General features: G+C 38.3%; 1 protein-coding gene across 1 annotated transcript in view; it reads right to left on the bottom strand.

Annotated features, from left to right (window-relative positions):
* Nucleotides 1–21,724, bottom strand: part of SLCO5A1 (solute carrier organic anion transporter family member 5A1) — a 60,035-nt gene that overhangs the window by 11,379 nt on the left and 26,932 nt on the right. Inside the window, exons 2-4 of the mRNA XM_044423845.1 lie at nucleotides 16,929–17,061; nucleotides 12,777–13,000; nucleotides 6,771–6,935 (exon numbers count right to left, since the gene is read on the bottom strand). Coding sequence (XP_044279780.1) covers nucleotides 6,771–6,935; nucleotides 12,777–13,000; nucleotides 16,929–17,061 — 522 coding nt within the window. The remainder of the gene's footprint in view (nucleotides 1–6,770; nucleotides 6,936–12,776; nucleotides 13,001–16,928; nucleotides 17,062–21,724) is intronic.

The following is a 21,724-nucleotide window of genomic DNA, read 5'->3' as shown; positions in this document are numbered from 1 at the left end:
CCACCAATCTAGTTCCCTCCAGATGTTTTGAATGTCAACTTCCAGCATGCTGGCTGTTGACCATACTGAATGGAGCTGATGAAAGTTTAAATCCAAGAGAGTTTACCATGTTGAAGAAGGCTGGTCTAAGTTATAGTGCTCACAAACAAATGAGCCTACAACCAACCAATCTGGATGGCTGGTGCATTTTTTTAAAGAAAAAAGTTGGCAAGCGTGGTGTACTACTGAACTCAGCCCTAACTGTGGAAGTACACATGGCAACAATAGCTAGGCATGTCTTTTACCAGCTGAGATTGGTTTGCCAGATACCTTACAAGAAAAAAAAGTAAAGTTGGTTTGCTTTTGGAGTGCTTTATGATCAAATAATCTTCCATGCTATCTTTCTTAACCCTCCTCCCACAAATTCTATATACAAAAACTAGACAGCAAGAACATGGAATTTAGCTTAGCCTAACCTAATCTTTTCTCTGCCACGCTGGTTTTCTTGGTGTTGGCTTTTGTTCAATCACAGGGGAGTACTCCCTCATGGGAACTATCACCACTTGCAGTCTAATGTGACACAGATCAAAGTAACAGCTACACATCTTGATAGCTCATTTTAAGAAATTTTTTATCAGCAAAAAATGGTCAGAGTTTTCAGTACCTAGCAATAATGCCAATAAGATTAATAAAAGCCTCCTTACGATTTTTCCAGACCAGCAGAAACATCATAGATAGGAGTATTGTTAAATACAAGCTATTACTTAGTTTTTATGCTGGCCTTGGAAGGAACTGAGCTTCAAATGCATTAGAATGTGAAGTTCAGATAGAAAAGAACATGAAGCTCTCACTGCATTATAATTATTTAGACATAGATATTTGGTGGAGAAGATAATTCATGTATCTTTTTAGATATGCATCAATAATTAAGGGTAGTTTGATGGAACCTGTCTTTTCCTGATGCTAGAACCAGGTCTGAACTGGTACTATAGGTTTTTATAAGTTTTAAAACCAATTTAACAGAGTTGTATCTCATAGTCTGAAATATTTTTATGTAAACCTCCAATTAGAACTGACAAAGGAGAGACAAAAAGAAAAGATGAAAGAATGATAAATTAACTGAATCTGTGATTAATTTTTCTGTTGTAAGACAAATATCTAGGTATTAAGATCAGTAAATCCTTGAAAGTGAACTAGATCATGTTATAACTTCTCTGTCAAATCTTATCGCCATTTTATCGCCATTTTATCCTCTTTGTTTTTTCACCTGCCACCAGCTGCATTCACAATACCTATAATCTGATCTGACCATGCTGTCTGTTCAACATCTCCATGTGAGTTTGCCTTTATTTTTAAATTATTTAATTTCTCATAGCTGCCAAGAAAAACAAGCACTGGAACTACAGTGGCAAAGCATTTTAATGGCATTTTGTAGACTTACAAATCTAAGAAATATTAATCCATGCTTTCTCTGGGAAAGATTTTGTGTGGTGAGCTGAAAATACCTCCCCCATTTTCGGACAGAATCAATCTCCAAAGGGGGAGTGAAATTTTAAGAATTATGAAAATAAAATAAAATAAAATAAAATAAAAGAGTCAATAATTGGGTAAAACAATTAAAAGGTTTTAATATGAGATTTTCAAGGTGAAATCACTTGCATTCATCACAACTTGAACACCACAGTTTATACAGTTTCATTAACAGTGCTGTCCAGAGTACCATCTGGTTCAATTTTACTGGCTGAGTTTCAACTGTTGAGGCTTAGGATGTTAACAAGTCGCCTCACTGTCTGACCCTTACCTATCATGACTTAATACATCTAATAGGCAAGGGATGTCTGACTAGGTGCAGGAGCTGTTAATTTGTTCTTGAGGGAACGTGTGGCAATTTAAAAGAGGCACTGATTAAGGCACCCCTGACCAAAACTTAACAGTGTCCCAGCAGATATTGAAAACTATAGGCTGGCTGCTAATATCCTCTTCCTGGGCAAAGTGCTTGAGCAGATGGTTGACAGCCAACTCCATACACCCTTGAATAAAACTGATTATCAACATCCATTGCAATCAGGCTTCAGGTCTATTTCTGGAACAGAGACTGCCTTGGTCACCCTGTGGGATGACCTCTGCTGGGAGAAGGACAGGAGAGTACAAACCTCTTGATTCTCTTAGACTTCTCAGCAGCCTTTGATAGCATTGATCACAATAACATTTGGACAAGTTACCTAGGTTGGGAGTTGGAAATAATATACTATGGTGGTTCTGCTTCTGCTTGGATGGATGACCTCAGAAGGTGGCACTAGAGGATAACTGCTCAACAGTTATGCCACAGGGTGTCCCAGGGCTCTACTTTATTACTTATGCCTTTTAATATCAACATGAAAACACTGGGGTAGGTTAACCCGAGATATGGACTGAGATGTCACCAACGTGCATATACCACCACTATCCTTTTTATTAGCACTGCAGTGGCTACTCAGAATCAGTTCCTGGGTATGGTAATAGACTAGATAAGGGACAATAAACAGATAATCAAGGTAACATGTAAGCACTGTAAGAGGATAGTTCATTTGTCCAGATAAGTGATGCTTAACATGTTATGGAAGGATGTTGCAGCCCAAGTAAAGGGCAAGGGTCATAGTTCTGGGGTGCTTCTGAATCCACCACTGTCATTAGAGGTGGACTCCATGGCACAGAACACCTTTTACCTTTCAGGCTAATATACCATTTATATTCTTATCTGAACAGAAATAACCTAGTTCAGTTATCCATTCTCTGGTAACATCTCATCAGGATTACTGCACTATACTTAGGGCTACATTTTGGGGGTTGAATGAGCTTCCACCTGGTGCCTACATTGTGTCCTTTTTCGGCCCCAGATGACGAACTTACTTGGCCAGACATTTTCATCTTTTAGTTTCTGTTGTTTTATATCTTTTAATTTTTTTCAATCTCTCGGTCAGTGCTATGTTGTTTTTGATTATTATTTTATTTAATGTTGTGTTTTATGGAGTTATATTTCATGGCTTTGTTTTGAACCTGCCCGGGAACATCAGCGATTGGGAGGTATAGAAAGGTAATACTTAAATAGCAGACTACAAGGAACTGTATTTATAAAAAGAGTCTCCTAAAGGCCTTATGAGCAATGACACATACATTTTTATGACTATCTATGTGAAATGAAAGGCAGTGCCTTCTAAAAATACTCAGTTATGTCTTGGTTTGCTCAAGGAAGATTCCAAAGAAAAGTATGTGTTAAGCAATGGTGTCATATGACAGACTAAAATATAGTATCTTATTGCTAGCTGCCATATCATACATGAGTTGATTTTCTAGAGATGGCTTAAGAATGAAATTTCAATGTGGCAAAGTTGCTACTGCATTAAGCACCCTAAGCCAAGATCAGTTTTCAATCAGCAATTCCAGCCTCTGCCCTTGGGTTGTTTTCAAAAATTTCGAGTTCCCACACAACATAAACACTTTCTGAAAGTTCCCGTAGGATGGGTTGTCACAAAAGGCATTGAAGTTTCAATCCTAAACAGATTTACTAGGGAATAAGAGCCACCAAGCACCATAACAATTTTAAGTAAGCAAGGGTTAGGCTCAAGGAATGCTTTTTAGTCAGGGATTCATGCCTTTGTGAAATCTATTGTCATGGAACATCTGACAAATGTGCAGGTTATGTTTAACCTAGAGCTTCCAGGGAATGGCAACTTGCTGTCCAGACAGATGTTGCAGTGACCAGAAGGCTAGTGCAACTTGGCAAGACACTCTCTTTAAAAAAGGATACATGAGACAGTTCCATTTTTTAGTCCACAGCCTGATTTCAATATTATTTCCACAGTGATATTCTTCTAAAGCAGTATTCCTTAACCTCCATATTTTGTAGTTCATCTCCAATCAGGCCTAATTAACATGGCCAGTGGCAGGTGATTGTGGGAGATGTCATCCAAAATATCTAGAAATCACTTAAATAAAGGAAGACTGTGCTAAAGTTTTAGAATGGGTGTACTGCTATTTCAACAAAAACAGGAGACAAAATGTTTTCAGATGCCAAACTATTTCATATTTTTGCTCAACAACATTCAGAAGGAAATTTCCTTTCTATGATTATTTTTGGTACATCTGAGGAAAGATAAGCAATCCCTGAAGGAGATTTCTTTCAACCTAGGTAGCTTATCCAAATGTTATTGTGATCAAAATGTGTAGGGCAGATTTTTTTATAGGCACCTGAAAACTTTTCTCTTCAGTGTCATGACACATAAGTGCCGTCCCCTCTTGCCATTTCCTTGCCATTTCCAGATACACAGACAAATACAGAAAGGGCAGCCCAATGAATATGCCTTTCAGTTGTTGTTGTTGTTATGTGCTGTCAAGTCAGCAACTTAAGGTGACCCCATGAATGAAAGCCCTCCAAAATGTTCTGTCCACAACAGCCCCACTCAGCTCTTCTAAGTTCAGTACTGTGGCTTCCTTTATGGATTCAGTCCATTCCATATTTGGACTTCTTTTTCTTCTTCTGCCTTCAACTTTCCCTAGCATTGTCTTCTGCAGGGAATCTTGCCTTCTCAAGAGGTCTCCCAAGTATGCCAGCCTCAATTTTGTGAAGTTGCTTCTCGGGAAAGCTCTGGCTTGATTTGTTCTAGAACCCACTTGTTGGTCTTTCTGTCAATTCAAGGTATTTGCTAAGTTTTCCTCCACCATCATGTTTCAAAAGCATCAGTTTCCTCCTTGTCAGTTGTCTTCATTGTCCAGTATTCATACCCATACACAGAGATTAGGAATACAATAGTATGGATGAGCCTGCCCTTGGTCTCCAGTGAAACATCTTTACACTTGAATGGCTTTCATGCTGAAGTAAGTATAACCATTTTCAAATTTAACATTTGCCTAATCAGTACATTCTTCCATGCAACAATGATTCAAAAAATGATATAGGACCATTAGATTTGGCCCTCTGTAATACCACCAACATTCATAAATGGCAAAATCATCTAATGCTGAAGCAGCCAACTATGGGCATAAACAATGCTAGGTTTGACCTGAAACCAAATGAGAAGAGACAGGGTAACCAAAATGCATTTGGGCAGCATAGCTTCTGGGACACGGCTCCATAATCAGGATATTCAGGAAAGAATTCTCTTGAAATATAGCAAATGAGAATCATGAAGTATCTTTTGTTGTATAGGTGATGACAAAGAGCCTTTTAACAACCTATAACAAATGTATCAACTTATCTGGGTCTCTCTCATCCCTGGCTTCAACATTAGTGGCAATTCTCCATAGCTAGTGCTCTAACTTTTCTGCTTTGGACTACACATATAATATTAGGCAATGATACAACAAAGACTCTTGGGTATACCGTAATACACAAAGCAAGACTCATAAGGCTGCAGAAGCTTCTGTACTAATTATAGGTCTGTCAATCAAAACAGGCTTCATGTCATGCAATGCATGACTTTACTACCCTATGAAGATATATGCATGCTCTTTACAAACTTCCCCTACAACAATAATTCAATTTTTAAAATGCCACTATTTATAAAAGATTCTTCTTTCCCTCTCTCTATGTTTCTAAAATGTATTAAGTTATTTAGAAGTTCACCTGCAATTTTCTTTCTCTGGAGCAAGTCCATCTGCAGTTGTTTTCCTCATGTCTCTTCAGATAGTCTAACTATTACTATGGTTTTAACTGCTATTTCTAAAACTCTTCCTTGGCAGCAAATAGAAAGTGTTTGCCCAATCAAGGACTCTAAAGAGGTAAAGTTTTGCCAAGATTCATTTTGCATTAGGCTATTTTGGTTTATCTGAATGGGTCCTTCTAAAGTACTTGCAAAAATCAGTAAAATTATATTAGTATTTATATAAGAAAAAAGATTAAACACCTTCATATAGTATAATCTTGGCAAAGAATGTAGTATTTTTTTATCATGTTATCCTGCCACCATTTTAGTGTTTTATTAATATTTTTACACTGTCTCAATGCTAATGCTGATTTTAATGTTCTATGGACAGATTCCAATACAGTGTTTACATCCCCACTGATACCCAAAAGCAAGAACTTATGCAGGTGAGATTTAACATTTCCTAAGGGAAACCTTATATGAACTCTGCTGATTTTGCAAATGTCCTTGAGTGTGTATCCAAAAACAAGATAAACACAAAGCCTACCACTGGCCTTTAGCATGATACATAAAACAGGAGCCTCCAAATTCAGGGGTAATATCTCTGATTAAGCATGTGCAACCTAAAGTTGTGGGATGGTCTTGTTTGCAACTGCCTCACAGGCATCTGAGTAGTTAAAGCTGAGCCACAGGACATAGGACTGGATGAATTTGTGGTCCATTCCTACTTGACAATTCTCATGTTCTTCTGACTTTAATTAATGACTATTCATATTAAGAGGTACACAAATTTAAATAACAACAATTATGACAATGATGATATAACAGTTTCAGTCTGTGCCAGCAATGGGCTGCTACATTACTGAATGACTTGCAGAGAAAAGAGTAAATAACATCTGCTCCTAAACAATTAATAATGATCTAACAACTGGTCAGGATAACCTTTTGAATGGTATTGGCATTACAGGAGCAACTCTCCCACCCTGCCCCATGAGGAAGTCTGATCATGCTATAGACACAGAAAACCACTCATTCATAAACAACAACTAACTGGGGATTTGGTGGGGGGCAGGATTCAGAACAACATTGCTGAAACCTTTCCATTGGGTTTCTTTTGCTGAACATAAAAAATAACCCTTATAAATTTCCTTACTAATGGCAATGCCTTACCAGTGTAGATGCTGGCATTGGAAGCTGGGATGCCAAACTGTGACTCGATGAACTTGGGAATGAAGGTAATAAAAGCAGTAACGATAGCACTTTCAGCTGTGTATGACAAACTCACAAAAAGGAATGTCATGTTGCTTAAGATCCTGACAGCTGCTCTTGGAAGTTCTACAAAATACCAAAACATAAATAAAAACGAATGGATGACACATGATTGTTATGCATAATGAATGGAAAACAAAAACAAAACAGCCCACTTTGAAATAGACTATAAAGAATGGTTAGCCACCCAAACCATGATATGATTCTTCCTGGGGATTCCATTACCACAATCTGGATCAGTCCTATGTAAGGTCCTTCAAAACAAAACAGAATGGAACGGACTAATGAAAGGTTATGGAGAAAGGATCCTCGGTTACTGGTAGAATAGCTGTCTGACAAGCAAAACATCTCAGATCTAAGTAGTGATCCTTTAAAGTAGTGAAAGTATCTGTTTGCTGATGCTACATAGAGTAGAGAAAACTGGGCTAAGTAAACCAGTGGTTTGACTCTGTAAAAGCCAGCTTCATATGACAAAGCTTATTGTTGTAAGCCGCCCCGAGGCTTCGGCGAATAGGGCGGCATAAAAATGTTTTAATAAATAAATAAATAAATAAATAATAAAGTCTCATAAGCAAAATTATAAAAATGAAACAGATACAGATACATTTCTAGCTACATGGCAGGATATGCTTAACAGCTGGAGACCCTCAGCAGTTTATGCCAGTGTTGCATTCTGATGTGACACTGGTGGTACGGGAATCACCACAGTGCGGCTCCTTCCTGCTGCTGGCACTGTGGAAGGTGCCCATGCTGTAACTCTGCCCTGTGCATCAGTGAGACTGGAAATTGGGACAGTGTTGGCATGGGGATGAGAAATGGCCTCAGGAATATTATAGGGGTGACTTTTTGCCATATCTATAAAAGAGATGTATAAAAATGACATAAGCCTGTGGCTATGAGTACATTTCACCTTAAAGCAAGAGAATAAATGCACAGCTCATGGTAAACATACCAAACTGCCTTGTGCATAACAAAAAATAATAACATAAATGTCATTGTTTCTATTACATGTGAAAACAGAATTTTTAAAAAGCAAATCACCCATCAAGAATAACAAAATATTAAACGCTTTCTGTTTAGCAACAGTAAAGCCATATCCTTAGACCTCAACTTATAGTTATGGAATAACTGTCAGTTAGCCAAAAATTCAACAAAATACAACTCCTTCAAGCTGTTTTGTGCCAGGAAGGATTATAATGGTCATGAGTTGTTCATGGTTAACAAAGTACATTCGGGTTCCCACAACTCACGGTTCAGTGACTATACATGTTTTGACAATCCACAGTTTGAGCCATTCTCAAGTTGAATATAGATAGTTGTGTTGTACGAAACCGGACAATGATTGGGTTCAGAAAATACACTATGCTCATTGTGGGTTATTTAACTCTGGATGAGCTGCAGTAACTGCAGGTACTAGGTTGCATATACAACCCTCAGTTGGAGATAGTTGTGTTACAACCCTCCTGTATCTTTAAAACAAACTGTGGATTATGTAAGGCTTCTTTAACTCTCACACAGCCCATTCGCACTAATGTCACATGCCACAACAACCCAAAGCTGTACATTAAAATGGCATGGCTTAACCCGTGGGTGAGTTGTCATATCACACCAATGGTTTGAAAACTATTCCAAAATTTTGATGTAAAATAGGAAAAGCCAAAATTTAAAAGTCTGGTAGAACATTATTTTATTATAGTTAAAGCTGCTGAGTTACTAACTAAGCTGTTATAATACTGCAGTGTCAAAACAAAGAAAAAGGAGGTGACATTTTAGACATGAAAATGATACTGCACCAACACAGCTGAGAAATGAGGATATATTTTTATAACAATGCTAAAACTATTTCACCAAAGGGTACTGCAGTTATAAAAATGAATCATATATAGTTAATGTCATAGTACAACCACTTGGAAACCAAGTATAAAGCAGATATGATAATCTGAAGTGGGCTGGGATGTATCTTGGCTTAACAAGCTTATCAGTAAATATTTTGGCCATGTACAAAACCTCACTGGTACTCCATCCATGCAAGCTGCGGTTAAACCAGAAAGTTTTTAATGAAACAAAATTTCTCAATTTGTCCAAAATAAAAACAATGCTTAGTTGCTTTAGAACAATCCAGGATCTTAAACCATAGTTTACAATTGTTCTAAGATCCTGCCTTTTTCTGGTAAATACAGCTTCCCATTTTTGGACAAGACAGGAAATCATGGTTCATTAGACACTTTGTAGTTTTGCCTGGAAGGAATAAAGAGTACATGCATGAATAAAAGCTCATTCTCATCTCACATTGGGACTGCAGGTGGCGCAGTGGTTTAAACCGCTGTGCTGCTGGGGTGGTTGATTGAAAGGTCGCCGGTTCGAATCTGCACAATGGGGTGAGTTCCCGTTGCTCCAACCCAGCTCCTGCCGACCTTGCAGTTCGAAAGCATGCAAATGCGAGTAGATAAAAAGGTACCACTTCGGTGGGCAGGTAACAGCGTTCCGTGCACTTCGGTGTTTAGTCATGCCGGCCACATGACCACGGAAACTGTCTGTGGACAATCTCTGGCTCCCTCGGCTAGGAAATGGAGCTGAGCACCACCCCCTAGAATCAGGCATGACTGGACTTACTGTCAAGGGGAAACCTTTACCTTTTACCTTTACATCTCACATTGCTGAAGTTAGGTATGGCTGCCTACTGTGGGCTTCCAATTAAAACAGAACACCACCTTCTGTAGTGCTTTACATTCTGTTCTCTGTCTTTTTTATTGTTTCAAAACAGTCAGAGATGGTAGGATCACAGGCTTATGTATGTTGTGGCTACCCAAGTTTCAAGTTTTCTACATAGGAAGTCTGGCCTGGAGATTCCTTTCTGTCATTCAGAAGATTTGCAAGAACCTTCCTGTTTAGGACTGTAATCTTAAGAACGCTTACCAAGGAGTAAGCTTTACTGAATACATGGGATTTCCTTCTGTGTTAATTCATATGGGATCAAACAGCAGCAAGCACTTTGGAATTCTGGAAGGATGCTGAACTGGTGCTGACTTTATTTTATCAGACAAACTTTTAAAAATATATTTTAATAGTTTCTGTTGTACAAGGAATTTAAGCTGTTAAGCACCTCAAAAACACTAGATGGTTCACTCAAATGCACCAATGATACAAAATACTAAATATTAATGAATAAAAGAATCATTCTTGAGATGGTGTCTAGGGGAACATAGAATACTGTTGAAACAAGGCTAGAAACGGACTACCAACCACAGAATGGAGGTTCTGCGCTCCTATCCTCCTCTTCAACTCTCATAGCAAACACAGAAAGACTCACACCAGCTGCTTCTCCAAGGTTGAGAAATCAAACTGGGCAGCTCCAACCTTCTTCCCTCCCACTTGACAGTACGTGAGTCAGATGGCTGCTGCTGAACTGTCCAGAGGGAGGTGCAAAGAGGTGGGTATTACCACCACCATTCCTCCTGATCTGTGCTGGATGCTCATAAGCCTCCAAAGTTGGAGGCTTACTCACACAGACAGCAAAATTGATAGGACTGTACCCTTAAAGTATAAACCATTTTGATTAGGTTACTGTATAGCAACATAATGTATCTAGACAACACTAAACACAATCATAAAAAGTTGCTAATCGTTGTTGTTGGCTTATAAATCCAGACTTATTCCATGTAATTGTAGTAATTTTATCATCCCTTGCACTTGGTGAGTTTATTCCCAGGTTATCATTCATACAATTGCAACTTTGGATGAGGGGGTTAAGGGAGCTCAGGCATGGTGCTCACAAGAACCCAAAAACTACTTTTCCCATTTCTAAAATATACATGCATAGATTTGTATGAAATGCATACTACATAGGCTTCAACACAAGTAAAACAGATCCACAAATACGTAAACATTTCATGTTGGCGTTTTTATGTCACTTTTTCATATACTGAAAACTTTCTAAGGTCCTCAGTCCAGTGCTTTATATGACATTACAGCTTATCCTTCCAATTTTTTTAATATTAGTCTGTTAGCTGTCAAAACACCACAGAGAATCTATTTCCTCCTGTCATTTATTAATTTCCATGAAACAGGTAAATAATTTGAAAGAGTGTGCATATCAGTGTTTTAAAGACTTTGCCAGCAAAGAAATGATCTGTGCAATAGCATCCTCTCAAAAAGAAGGAACTATTGGACATTGCCAAAATATGTTTAAAAGGCGCATTAGCTGTATTACAGTGCCAGCAATTAGCTGAATTATTAAAGAGATACTGCATGGTCCAAAAAGATACAAAAGAAAGGTCATTGCTGAATAAGACACAGCTTAAGATACACAGACATGACAGGTAGCATTCACTGATGTGACAGTAAAGCAGCGATCCACTGACTGGGCATTTTGTGGAGATACCCACAGAAGTTTCTCAAATGTACCTATGGGAACCCCTGCTATAGCCTATAGGCTATTAAACTAAACTTTCTCGTGATGTGAAGGCTTCATCATGTTTAGATGAACTATTCTTGCTCTGCAATTTCCAGCTGGAAGAAATGTTGCAAGTTCAAAATACTCAGTGTCTGGACAATAGACATAATTTCATCTGACTTCATCTGACTGACTTCTTCCTTTCTCGATCTAGACAAATTTGATTCTCTTTCTCTCTCTCATTCTCTCTTTAGGTGGGTAGTTGGCATGCAGACCATCTATACAAAGAGAACTAAAACATGACTATAGGTGCTATGCAATGGTGATGATGACTGGAAACATGCAGAAGCAGTTTCAAGTCTATCAAATGGCATTAAAGAAATAACTGGTTGCATGTATACATTCATTCACAGCTTCATAACCACAGTGTATGAAACCATGGATGAACACTACAGTCCCATCTCCTGCAGTTTGCAGACTTTGGCTTCCATTAAGCTATAGCTCTTTGTGATGGTCAAATTACAGAATTCTAGATTCATGTAAGACAGAATCTGTGCATGCAACACAAGGGAAGAAAGAAGTTAGGGCAGAGCATGTGCTTGCTTGTCCAGAGTTTGATAAGCCATTTTTTCTGAAGCTGCAGGAGCACAACCAATATTTAGACTAGGAAAAGTGCCCACCTAGGCTCAGGATCCACTCCAGCCCTCTCTCCTTCTCCTAGTTGCACCCTTTCCCAAGGCACAATTTGAATTCCAATTGCAGCACAGCAAGTGTGGAGGGTTAAACCTTTTCATCCAATATGCCATGATGCAGATAAAAAAATTCTCCTTTCTACTCCTGAACTGAGTGGCATGTACCAGCTGTGCAGTGAAGATGGTCTGATTTTCAGCCCTGTTTAAGTGTGCTGAGAAGAAAAATAAAGCCCCTACTCTTTCACTTGTCTTCATTAATGAGATGAGGCTAAGAATGGAATTGCGAACATGCTCAAGGTGTCTCTGTGTGGCACATTTATATGATTGTGCAGATACAATGGTCCTGAGATACTGGCTTGATTCACACAACATAAGAACCCACTCTCAAAGCTAGGTGTGGGTTCACATTGAACTGTGAGTCATTGAACTGTGGGTTGCTGTATAACCCAGTTGTGCTAACAAGACATGGGCATAGTCCACAATTCATGACCCAATAAAAAACCATGGGATCTCATTGTGGATGATTGGTCAACCATAGTTTGTTAACATGGCTGACCATGTTAAGAACCCACAATTCAACAATAATCCATGGTTCAACAGCAATCCATATTCAACCTGAAATTTAGGCAGTCATGTTGTGTGAACCTAGTCATATCACATATGTCCCGAAACACAGGGAAGTTTCCCAGTCCCACATGGCATCATTATTGCTGCTGAAGAAAGAAATACAAAGTCCTATTAGCATTCATTATTGTCAATAGGAACTATATGATCTTCAACTTCACCTCAATTTGTTCTTGTACTTTTTAAAAGTTAGTTTACCTCGAACATTCTGTCCAAATCCCATTGAAGCAGGAACCTCCTGGTCTACCTGGCTTTTACTGTTTGCTTTCTCTTTCACAATATCATCATCAGTTGGAACATCACAGGGCATTTTCTTTCTCTTCTTTTTCTTCTTTTGTCGAGGTGGAAGCTTTTTGGGGAAAGTAAACATTGGGAGTATAACAAGAAGCATTGCAGTGGCGCAAAGAAGGAATCCAATCCACCTAGTCAAAAGATAAGAAATCACAACTGCAGTTAGTGCTGTATGTATAATGAAAACTGCACTGGAACAAATAATACTGAGTATCATAGTCTGTAAATGTATAGAAAATGCCTGCATCACAGGAGACAGAAAATTCATAATTGTGCTACTAATATGTCTCATTAAAATTGTCCTTATATGTGAGTGAAAGGAAAAATGGACAAAAATGTTACAACTACGTTCTAAGAAAGGCAAACATGATTGAGAACAAAGTTTAATTAGGACTACAAAAAGGAAGACCCAGGATATTGAGGAGACAACTGGCATTCACAGCATGCACAGGCACACAGGATGCCCATGCAGACAGCAGAATAGATTCTGACTGCACAGTTAAGTCTATTATCATCAGCAATTTAGAAAGTGGGAGCGGAGTGATGACACTTTTAACAGATCCACAGAATGTTTTGTATTCCAATAACAAACCAGAAGAGAGTTATTGAATCAGGTCCTAATCCCCTACCCCCCGCCCCCAGAAACAGCAATTTTAACAGAAAAAGATGATCACGTTGGCAAACTACCCATTTAACTTCGCATACTTTGGCCTGAATAGTATTCTATTCCAAAACTAGATAACATAGGTATTGAAGCCAACCAAAGTATTCCGTGGCTCCTAGTATGACTATCTTCACACTTCTTTATTCCTATTCTAGTAGGGTCTGTTATACTTACAACTTACATATTCTTTTCCTTTTACCTGTCTAACTAATACAGGCAATCCCCAGGTTACAAACAAGTTCTATTCCTGAGAAAACAGAAATTCATCTTTTAGTCTAATTTGTATGTAAGTGTGGAAGTTAGGAGAGAAAGTGGAAAAACCATAAATATCTCTAGCTCCCCACTACCACCAACTGAAATTCTCCAAGCCATCCTCTTTGCAGCAAGGAAATGCAAAAGAAGATGGGTGGGTAGGACAGGAAGGCTTGCTTTTGAGGCCTACCTCTCTACCCTTTTGCTTTGCCTTTATGGTGATACTTTGGAAGCCTTCCTTCTCTCCCCTTCTCTCCTCTTCCCTTCCCCATCGTATCTCTATGGTGATGATTTCCTGCAGTAATTTTCCTAAATTAATAGGCTTTGACAGTTCATTTGTAAGTATGGCTGTTTGTAACTTGGAAGTTCATAACTCAGGGACTGATGAAAATTTACCAGCCAGCCATTTTGGACAAAAAGTTCTGCAGAAAAAAACATTGGAGGGATTAGATGTTGAGCTTGGACCCTGGATTAGTCAACCCTGGTATTCTGCTTTGTGCTGTTTCAAAAGTTGAATTAGTATGGATTACTATAGTCCACCTACAATAGATTTCAGCAAACAGGTATGTAGAGATGAAGATATCCCAGGCCACCATCTGCTGCCAAATTCAACTTGGCTGATTTAGCCATTAAAACCTTAGAATACCATCTGCAGAACACCAATTAAAGAGCATCTGGAAGAAATAAGAAGCTATAGGCTTACTGGCTACTCAGTGCCTTGTAAATGTGCCTAATTATAGCACAGTACCCAGTTATTTCTATCTGACGGATGTTTGGCAATGAATGTTTCAAAAAACTGAAGGCCATGCTTCACATTATTATTGCCATGATAAAATTGGTATCTCACTTCCTTGTGAGTCTTGTATAATTATTCCTGCTTCTTTGTTTTAGCTGCAGCTGTTGCCAACCTGCTTTCTGCTAAAACAAGAAATGCTTTCTGACTCAGTCAAGTTTGGAGAATGGTCTGAGGATACATGAAATTATTAAATTGCCAACAAGCTGCTTTTGACCTTTGGGTACTTGATAGCACTATGTATACTTTTTTTCTTTAAAATGTTTTCCTCCTGATTCTAGACAACAGAAGGGGCAGCAGAACTACATGTAGCCATATCTGATGCATTATCCACCCCTGGCCTAATGTAGATTAGCACTCTGGCTCAATACAAGTTAGCTAGATGCCTCTAGGAACCTCACAAATGAAGCATGATGGTGATTTTATTTATTAAGTAAATTGTGATGACCATTCTCTATGTCAAAGATTACTTGAAAGAAATAGCAAGTAACTATGTTTCTTTTTTCAGTATTCAAATTAAGCAAAAGGAACAATTTTGACATCATTTGTGTATTATTATTTTATCTAATTAATAATTGAATACTTTAATCTATGGTGTCACTTATAAATCGTCTATTATGAATGAGATGTTCATTGACCATAATAAACAGTTTTTAAAAAGTGAGAGGAACCCAATTTTGATTGCGATCCGAGTTTAGAGAGTATGGGGATTTAAGCCCTTCTCCTCTGTGGTACTCTCACCAAAGCTCCTACACCTACAAATTTGCATGCAATTTCTGAGCAATGGAAACCAATCCAGATCATCACCACAGTAGAGCACAAAGGGTAAAAGCCCCACTAGCTGCCTGCATCATGCAAGCATCCTTGTTTGGACTGGATCACTATATAAAGGGGATGAGGTATATACAGCTGCCAGCTACTTTAATGTATATTTAACATTTAACTTTCATTTTACATGTAGTTTGAGCAGCCATTGATTGGGCCCAGCTAAAAGGTCTCATTTAGTGGTCATAACTAACATCTGTTCACAGATTATCATTGTTGATATGTAGCTTGTTGCAGGGTGTGAACCCATTGCATTAACAAACCATGGTTAACCACAAAAAGCCCCATCTTCATCAAATCTGTAACTTCTTGTTTTAATAAGACCTCCCATGACAATATCCTTTGGATTATTACATATGGGACTATCAGCATTGTGCCAGGACATATGCACACACATAGACAAGACAACCTCCATATGTATAAAAATATAGCAGAACATTGACACAAAAAGTAAAAAATACCAGAAATAGAAGTAATCTACCATGCCTAATACTAATTACTCCTCTTACTATTTAACTTGTCAGTTTTGGGTTGTTTTTCAAATTTCTGCAAATACAACTAGAAAACACAGAAAAGATGAGTGAAAAAGTAGTGTTCATGGAATTACCAGCCATTTAAACAATGTTTGGATATATCATGCATGACATCTAAATTCAGCACTTCTGAGAATGTCCAATTTGCACATAATAATAACCTTTAGGTTGTTTAAAGGTAAAGGTTTCCCCTTGACATTAAAGTCCAGTCATGCCTGACTCTAGGGGGCGGTGCTCATCTCTGTTTCCTAGCCGAGGGAGCCAGCGATCGTCCACAGACAGTGGTCATGTGGCCAGCATGACTAAACACCGAGGTGCACTGAATGCGGTTACCTTCCCACCAAAGTGGTACCTTTTTATCTACTTGCATGTGCATGCTTTCGAACTGCAAGGTTGGCAGGAGCTGGGATGGAGCAACGGGAACTCACCCCGTTGTGCAGATTCAAACCGGCAACCTTTCAGTCAACCAGCACAGCAGTTTAAACCACTGCACCACCTGCATCCCTGCATCAGGTTGTTTAACTGATAGCTAATCAGGAGTAAGCAAGTACACTGTCTTCTGCCTGCACAATGCTCATTCACATCATGTTTGTAAGCAGCTCGTTGTAAGCAGCCTAGAAACATCCAGTTGCTGGATCAGTTGTGGTGCTATATGAACTTATTACCCTGGGTTGTGAAGAGGAACACAACCCAGGTTGGATTTTCCTCTAAACACTCCAGAGCACACTCCATACTCCACTTTACAATAAACCACCCAGAAATAGGGCGCTCACAGATTCTTTACAACAGTGAAGATGAAGTGAAAGTGGCAAGTGGACACAAGGCAGCAAGCTGGCTCTGTGCAGTGCCAACTAACTATGGGTTCTTTCATTCACAGTGGGTCATGTCGAATGTGATTACTCAAATGTTAACCAGCTTCAGAAACATTTCATTATTTCATCACTAATCAATGTAATAGTTATTCTTGTGCAACACACACAGTGGCAACTTACCAGTTACCAATGAATCGTGGGTCACTCTGGTCAATATAAACAGTACTTCGAGGATTCACATAAAACCCAATAAGAACTCCTCCTAATAAATATCCTGCAGCAGGACCAAGAGCTCCCATTACATACATGATGGCTGTAAAAATAAAAGGGGAAGAAAACCCAGAACATAAAAAATGATAACATTTCATAGACATTTTAAGATGAAAGCAGCATGCCAGAGTAATGTAACATTTCACAAATCAAAGAACAAAACAAAATGTTTTCCTCTAACTCAAGTAACAGTCAGTTGATGCTTCTTCTGCAGTTGCCATCTTTTACCTCATATGATCATACATCCATCCTTTGCCACTACGGAGCAAACTTTCTAATAAGCGTGTTCCTAATGCATGCTAACAGGCATATCTGTTGTTCTTTACTGACACTTAAGAAAGTGAGAAGCATTATATGTTAATGATTGTTCTCCTTTCTGAGGAGAAATAACTGAAAATTGTGATTGTTTTGTAATATCTGTTTATTACATTTGTAAGTAATTTAAGTAGGAAGTAAGCAGGCAGGCAAGATTATACCACCAGCAGACTCTAAAAGCTATTCTTTGCTAGGCAACTCTAAAAATTCAGTAAGCTTTTTCTTGCAAAATTTAAACTGGCTAATGATGGCTGGGGATGATAGTCCAATGTACCTGGAAGACACCAGGCTGAGGAAGGTGGCCTAGATAATAGCAGGATATTCCTAATCTTTTTGCACAAGGGACAACTGGATGGCCTGTCACAGACTAGCCCACACCAGAATGTTAAGACAGTCAGTTTGCATAAGGAAAGTACAAACTGAGAACAGTTCGGCAGTCCTTATGACTGGGTCCCAATGGGAACAGCAAGCTAATTTTGTGCAGCTGGGAGGAACAGCTCCTCCCAGCTGCAGCCAAGTCAGGCATAGTAAGAGGTACACAAGGAGAGGCACAGCTAGTGGCTTCACACATTCCCGTGTACACACACACAGGTTTGCTGTTGTCTCCAGTGTGTGACTAGAAATAATGGGGGAGGGCTCTACTATGTACTGCTTGCCTTTCCAATCAGGAGTTGGAGTCATACTGATGAACAGGAAAGACACCACTGTGGAATCCTCTAGGGACATGGTTGAAGGCCAATCCTTACCCCAGAAGAAATCTACAGAGTCAACAGGGATCCGTTTCCCATCCCAGGTGAGCAGTCTAAGATCTACAAATTTCAAAACAAAAATCATTTTGATGGGAAAAACTTATTCTCCAAAGAAAAAGGCCTCCTGTAACATTATGGGCTGCAGCTTCAGCTAGAGATCCCTGCTTCAAACTCAAGCTCACTCTGCATAAAAGGAAAGACTGCAAAATGTTGTATGAGTCCAGAAGCAATTCATAGTGCCATATTCTTCACTCTTTAGCAATTAACAATTCAGACTTTTCCTTCAGGAGAATAACCATGAGGTTATTGAAAGTGAGTTTAGGTTGAAAGTGAGCCCAGAAAACTAGCCTGTGCTCTCTGTGAGGATGGGACAAGTTTCACCATAAGCAGAAATACTGTACTGTGGATATTAAAAAACAAACAAACAAACAATGCAGACTTCATTCCATTAGAGATGGGAATGCAGCCTAAAATTTAAAATTATTTTGAAGATAGGGTACACTCTCAAGGTTAAGTATACCTTACTGGCAATATCAATATCAAACATGCTGACTGGTAGAAAAAAGATTCACTTAACTCTTCAGTGCATAAATAGGGATTAAAAAAGAAACAACCCCATAGCCAGGATACATTTCTCCATCTGAAGCACTCAAATGCTGCCACTTTCAAACAAAAGCTTTTAACTTACAGCCTCATTTCATTCCTAACTGTAGTAGGTTTTAACAGCATAATTTAGAAATATCTGTTTATGTGACCCCAAAACACACCATTACCAAAAGAATGATGGTAAATGACAAATTCTCTCATTATGGAACCATATGGCTCACAAATAGTTCATTAACCTACTGTCTGAGACAAGGGCTTTCAAAGGGACTTTTGGAAAAGCATGCTCTTAGCCTTTCAAGTCTAGATACATCTTCATATTTCTGTATTATGAGATTTATATACTGCCCATCTTTCAAGGAGTTCATTTTATCCTCATGATCTCCCTGTGAGGTAAGGATAAGTGAAAGCAATTGGCTCAAAATCACCCACTGAATATCAGGGCTAAGTCTGAAATTGAATTTCCCTAGTCCTAGTCCAACATTCTAGCCAAAAAATACTATCCCTTCTGTACGTCTTCAAAGAATCCCAGTTCAAAGAATCCCAGATACGTTATAATTAGTCTGAATTACAAAAGAAGGAAAGTGAAATGTGTGAAATAGCATAGATGACAACGATCATTTGGTAAGTCAAAGTCAATTCCTATCTACCTACCGAAAACTTGGAGGGGAGATCGTTACTCTACCAGGAGATTTTATCTTTATAACTTCTGAAGTCAGGCATTATTCCCACTTTATAAATTAAACATATTTTCTGTCCTGCAGTAGCACAACTATTTTTGAAGCTTCAGGATTAGGTTAGTTCATGAAGAGTGCTTCTAAAGGGGGAGTCTGCTTTTAAAAGAAACAACTGTTATATTGCCAAAACTAACTGACTTGGAGCTTAAGAAGTCTGCATATATTTCATGCAAAATCACAGATTAGATAGACTGAGGACACAGTCAGATAATCCCCCACTCCATCCGTAATGCAGAATAATAAAGTATTTTATATTATGTAGCATAAATTGAGTACTTCCTACAACACATGAGAGAACCATACTTTTAATACTAAGAAAAAATAATTATAAACAGTGTGAACAGCCTATAAGGATAAAATCATGGTCATTCAACAAAGGTGAGTATGGAAGGCTCTCAATTCAGTCAGAACTGCACAAATTATTTCTTTTAAGCCCCTATCCTGTAAGTAGGTATTGGTTCAGCTCCTTCCACAATGTGTTCTTAAGCCTATGTTGACAAATTAATAATAGCCATTAAGGAAATATTTGTCAGAATAACTAATCTACACGAGATAATATTTATCAACTAATAGCCTATGCAAAGAACCCAGAAGGAACAAGTCTCTTTTCTTGACATTAGAGAATAGCACAGCCCATAATATCTAGAATGCAACATAGTACTGTCTTCCCCTCCACCCTATCACAGACTTCCCTATACTTCCATAAAATCTGAGACACTTTCAATCATGATGTCTTCCACATTCACTTTGAACATTGATGTCTTTTTTAGTCTGTTCACCCATGTCTTATTGTGATTTGCTATACCATTTGAGCAAGTAATGGCCCACGTAAGTCAATCATGTGCTCTTAAACTAAACAGAATTTTAAATCACCAGTAGCATTTGGAGATGCTTTCTGGGCAGCAGAATTTAGACCTGCAATTTGGCAGTTTGTAATGGATTCCATATGACAGGACACAGGGAACCACCTAATCAAAGGAGAGCATGCACTAAAAATAATAGTCCATGAAAAAGTGAAAAATAGGATAACACTGATACCATGAAATCAATTGAATCATAATTTTAAGTTTCATAGTTAAGCGTTCATAATTTTATGAAGGTAAAAAAGGCTGAAAATTCTTATGATGTAGTTGTAATCACATTTACTACTGAATATTTGCTTCAAATGTAGCGCCTCCATGCTTGAAGAAAGTAACTTTCATTCCAAAGTTCTAAACATGTGAAATTTACTGGAACTTACGGTATTTAAAAGAGCAGGCTTGAAAGAGTCACTTGAAAATTGGAGGTCTGGTTACTGAATCACACTATTGAGATGGGAAAGCTTTTAAAAAATGAGATGTGCTTTGAACACTCTGGTTTTAACAATACCACAGATGTTTCCATTGATGTTTGCTGTTGGGGAAGTACTCAGCAGGGTTATTCAAGGCTAGTGAAAATCTACTCAGTTTTTTGCCTTTTTTAATGAATACTGATTTTTACAATGAGTGACAGCACTATCTCAGTCCGTGGTATGATCCTTAACTAAATCTTCCTCTTTGAGTTGATAAACTAACCACAAAAGCAAATGCCATCAAATCAATTTCAAGAAAAAAGATATGACAGAAATTGGGAGACAAAGGGATGTAATCTCCTAGGCCAAAAATGAGCAGTAACAACAAAAGTCCTGCAGTATCCTAGAAACAAATTTATTATGGCATAAGTTTTTGCAGGCAACAGTCTCCATCAAATGAATAATGTGGTTGAGAAGAAAACCAGTTCTGCATTCTTTAGCTAAAATAGCACAGAAAATACTTGAGGGAAGAGTGGTTAAGTCTTAGTGATAGGAATGTTTCCAGTCCTGCCAAAGCCCAAGAAACCAGATGAATTTAAGATTCAATCAGAGTTTAGTGAATCTGATTTGTCCTCCATAGTCAGAGGACAAAGATACCTCAACCACACCAATTAATGTTCAATTTCCATAACCTGGAAGCAGAATATGAACATAACTGCTTTCCATCATTAATCCTCATTATATGGGTCAACAAAGCCAAAAAATATCAGCAACTTGTATTAAGATCTGCTCGTCTCACAGCTTATGAAACTATTTTACCCAGTGTTTACATCTAAACATTAACTTCTCTCCATCAAAGACAATAGTTGATACAACAGGAAAAGATGTTGTGACAGATGTAGTAAGATTAAAAACCCAACACATTGTTTTGGGTAGGCCTAGAGTAACAATTCAAGCATTTTCTAAATTTAACTTAGAAAAAAGGGAAAGTAGCAGCAGCAATGGGCTATATTCTGACCAGAAGGTCACATT

The sequence above is a fragment of the Varanus komodoensis genome, unplaced genomic scaffold (genome assembly GCF_004798865.1).
Source record: "Varanus komodoensis strain SLA01 unplaced genomic scaffold, ASM479886v1 scaffold14_1, whole genome shotgun sequence".
In the NCBI taxonomy this organism is placed as follows: Eukaryota; Metazoa; Chordata; class Lepidosauria; order Squamata; family Varanidae; genus Varanus; species Varanus komodoensis.
The sequence above is the reverse complement of the archived record's forward strand: the minus strand, read 5'-3'. Positions and strand labels throughout refer to the sequence as shown.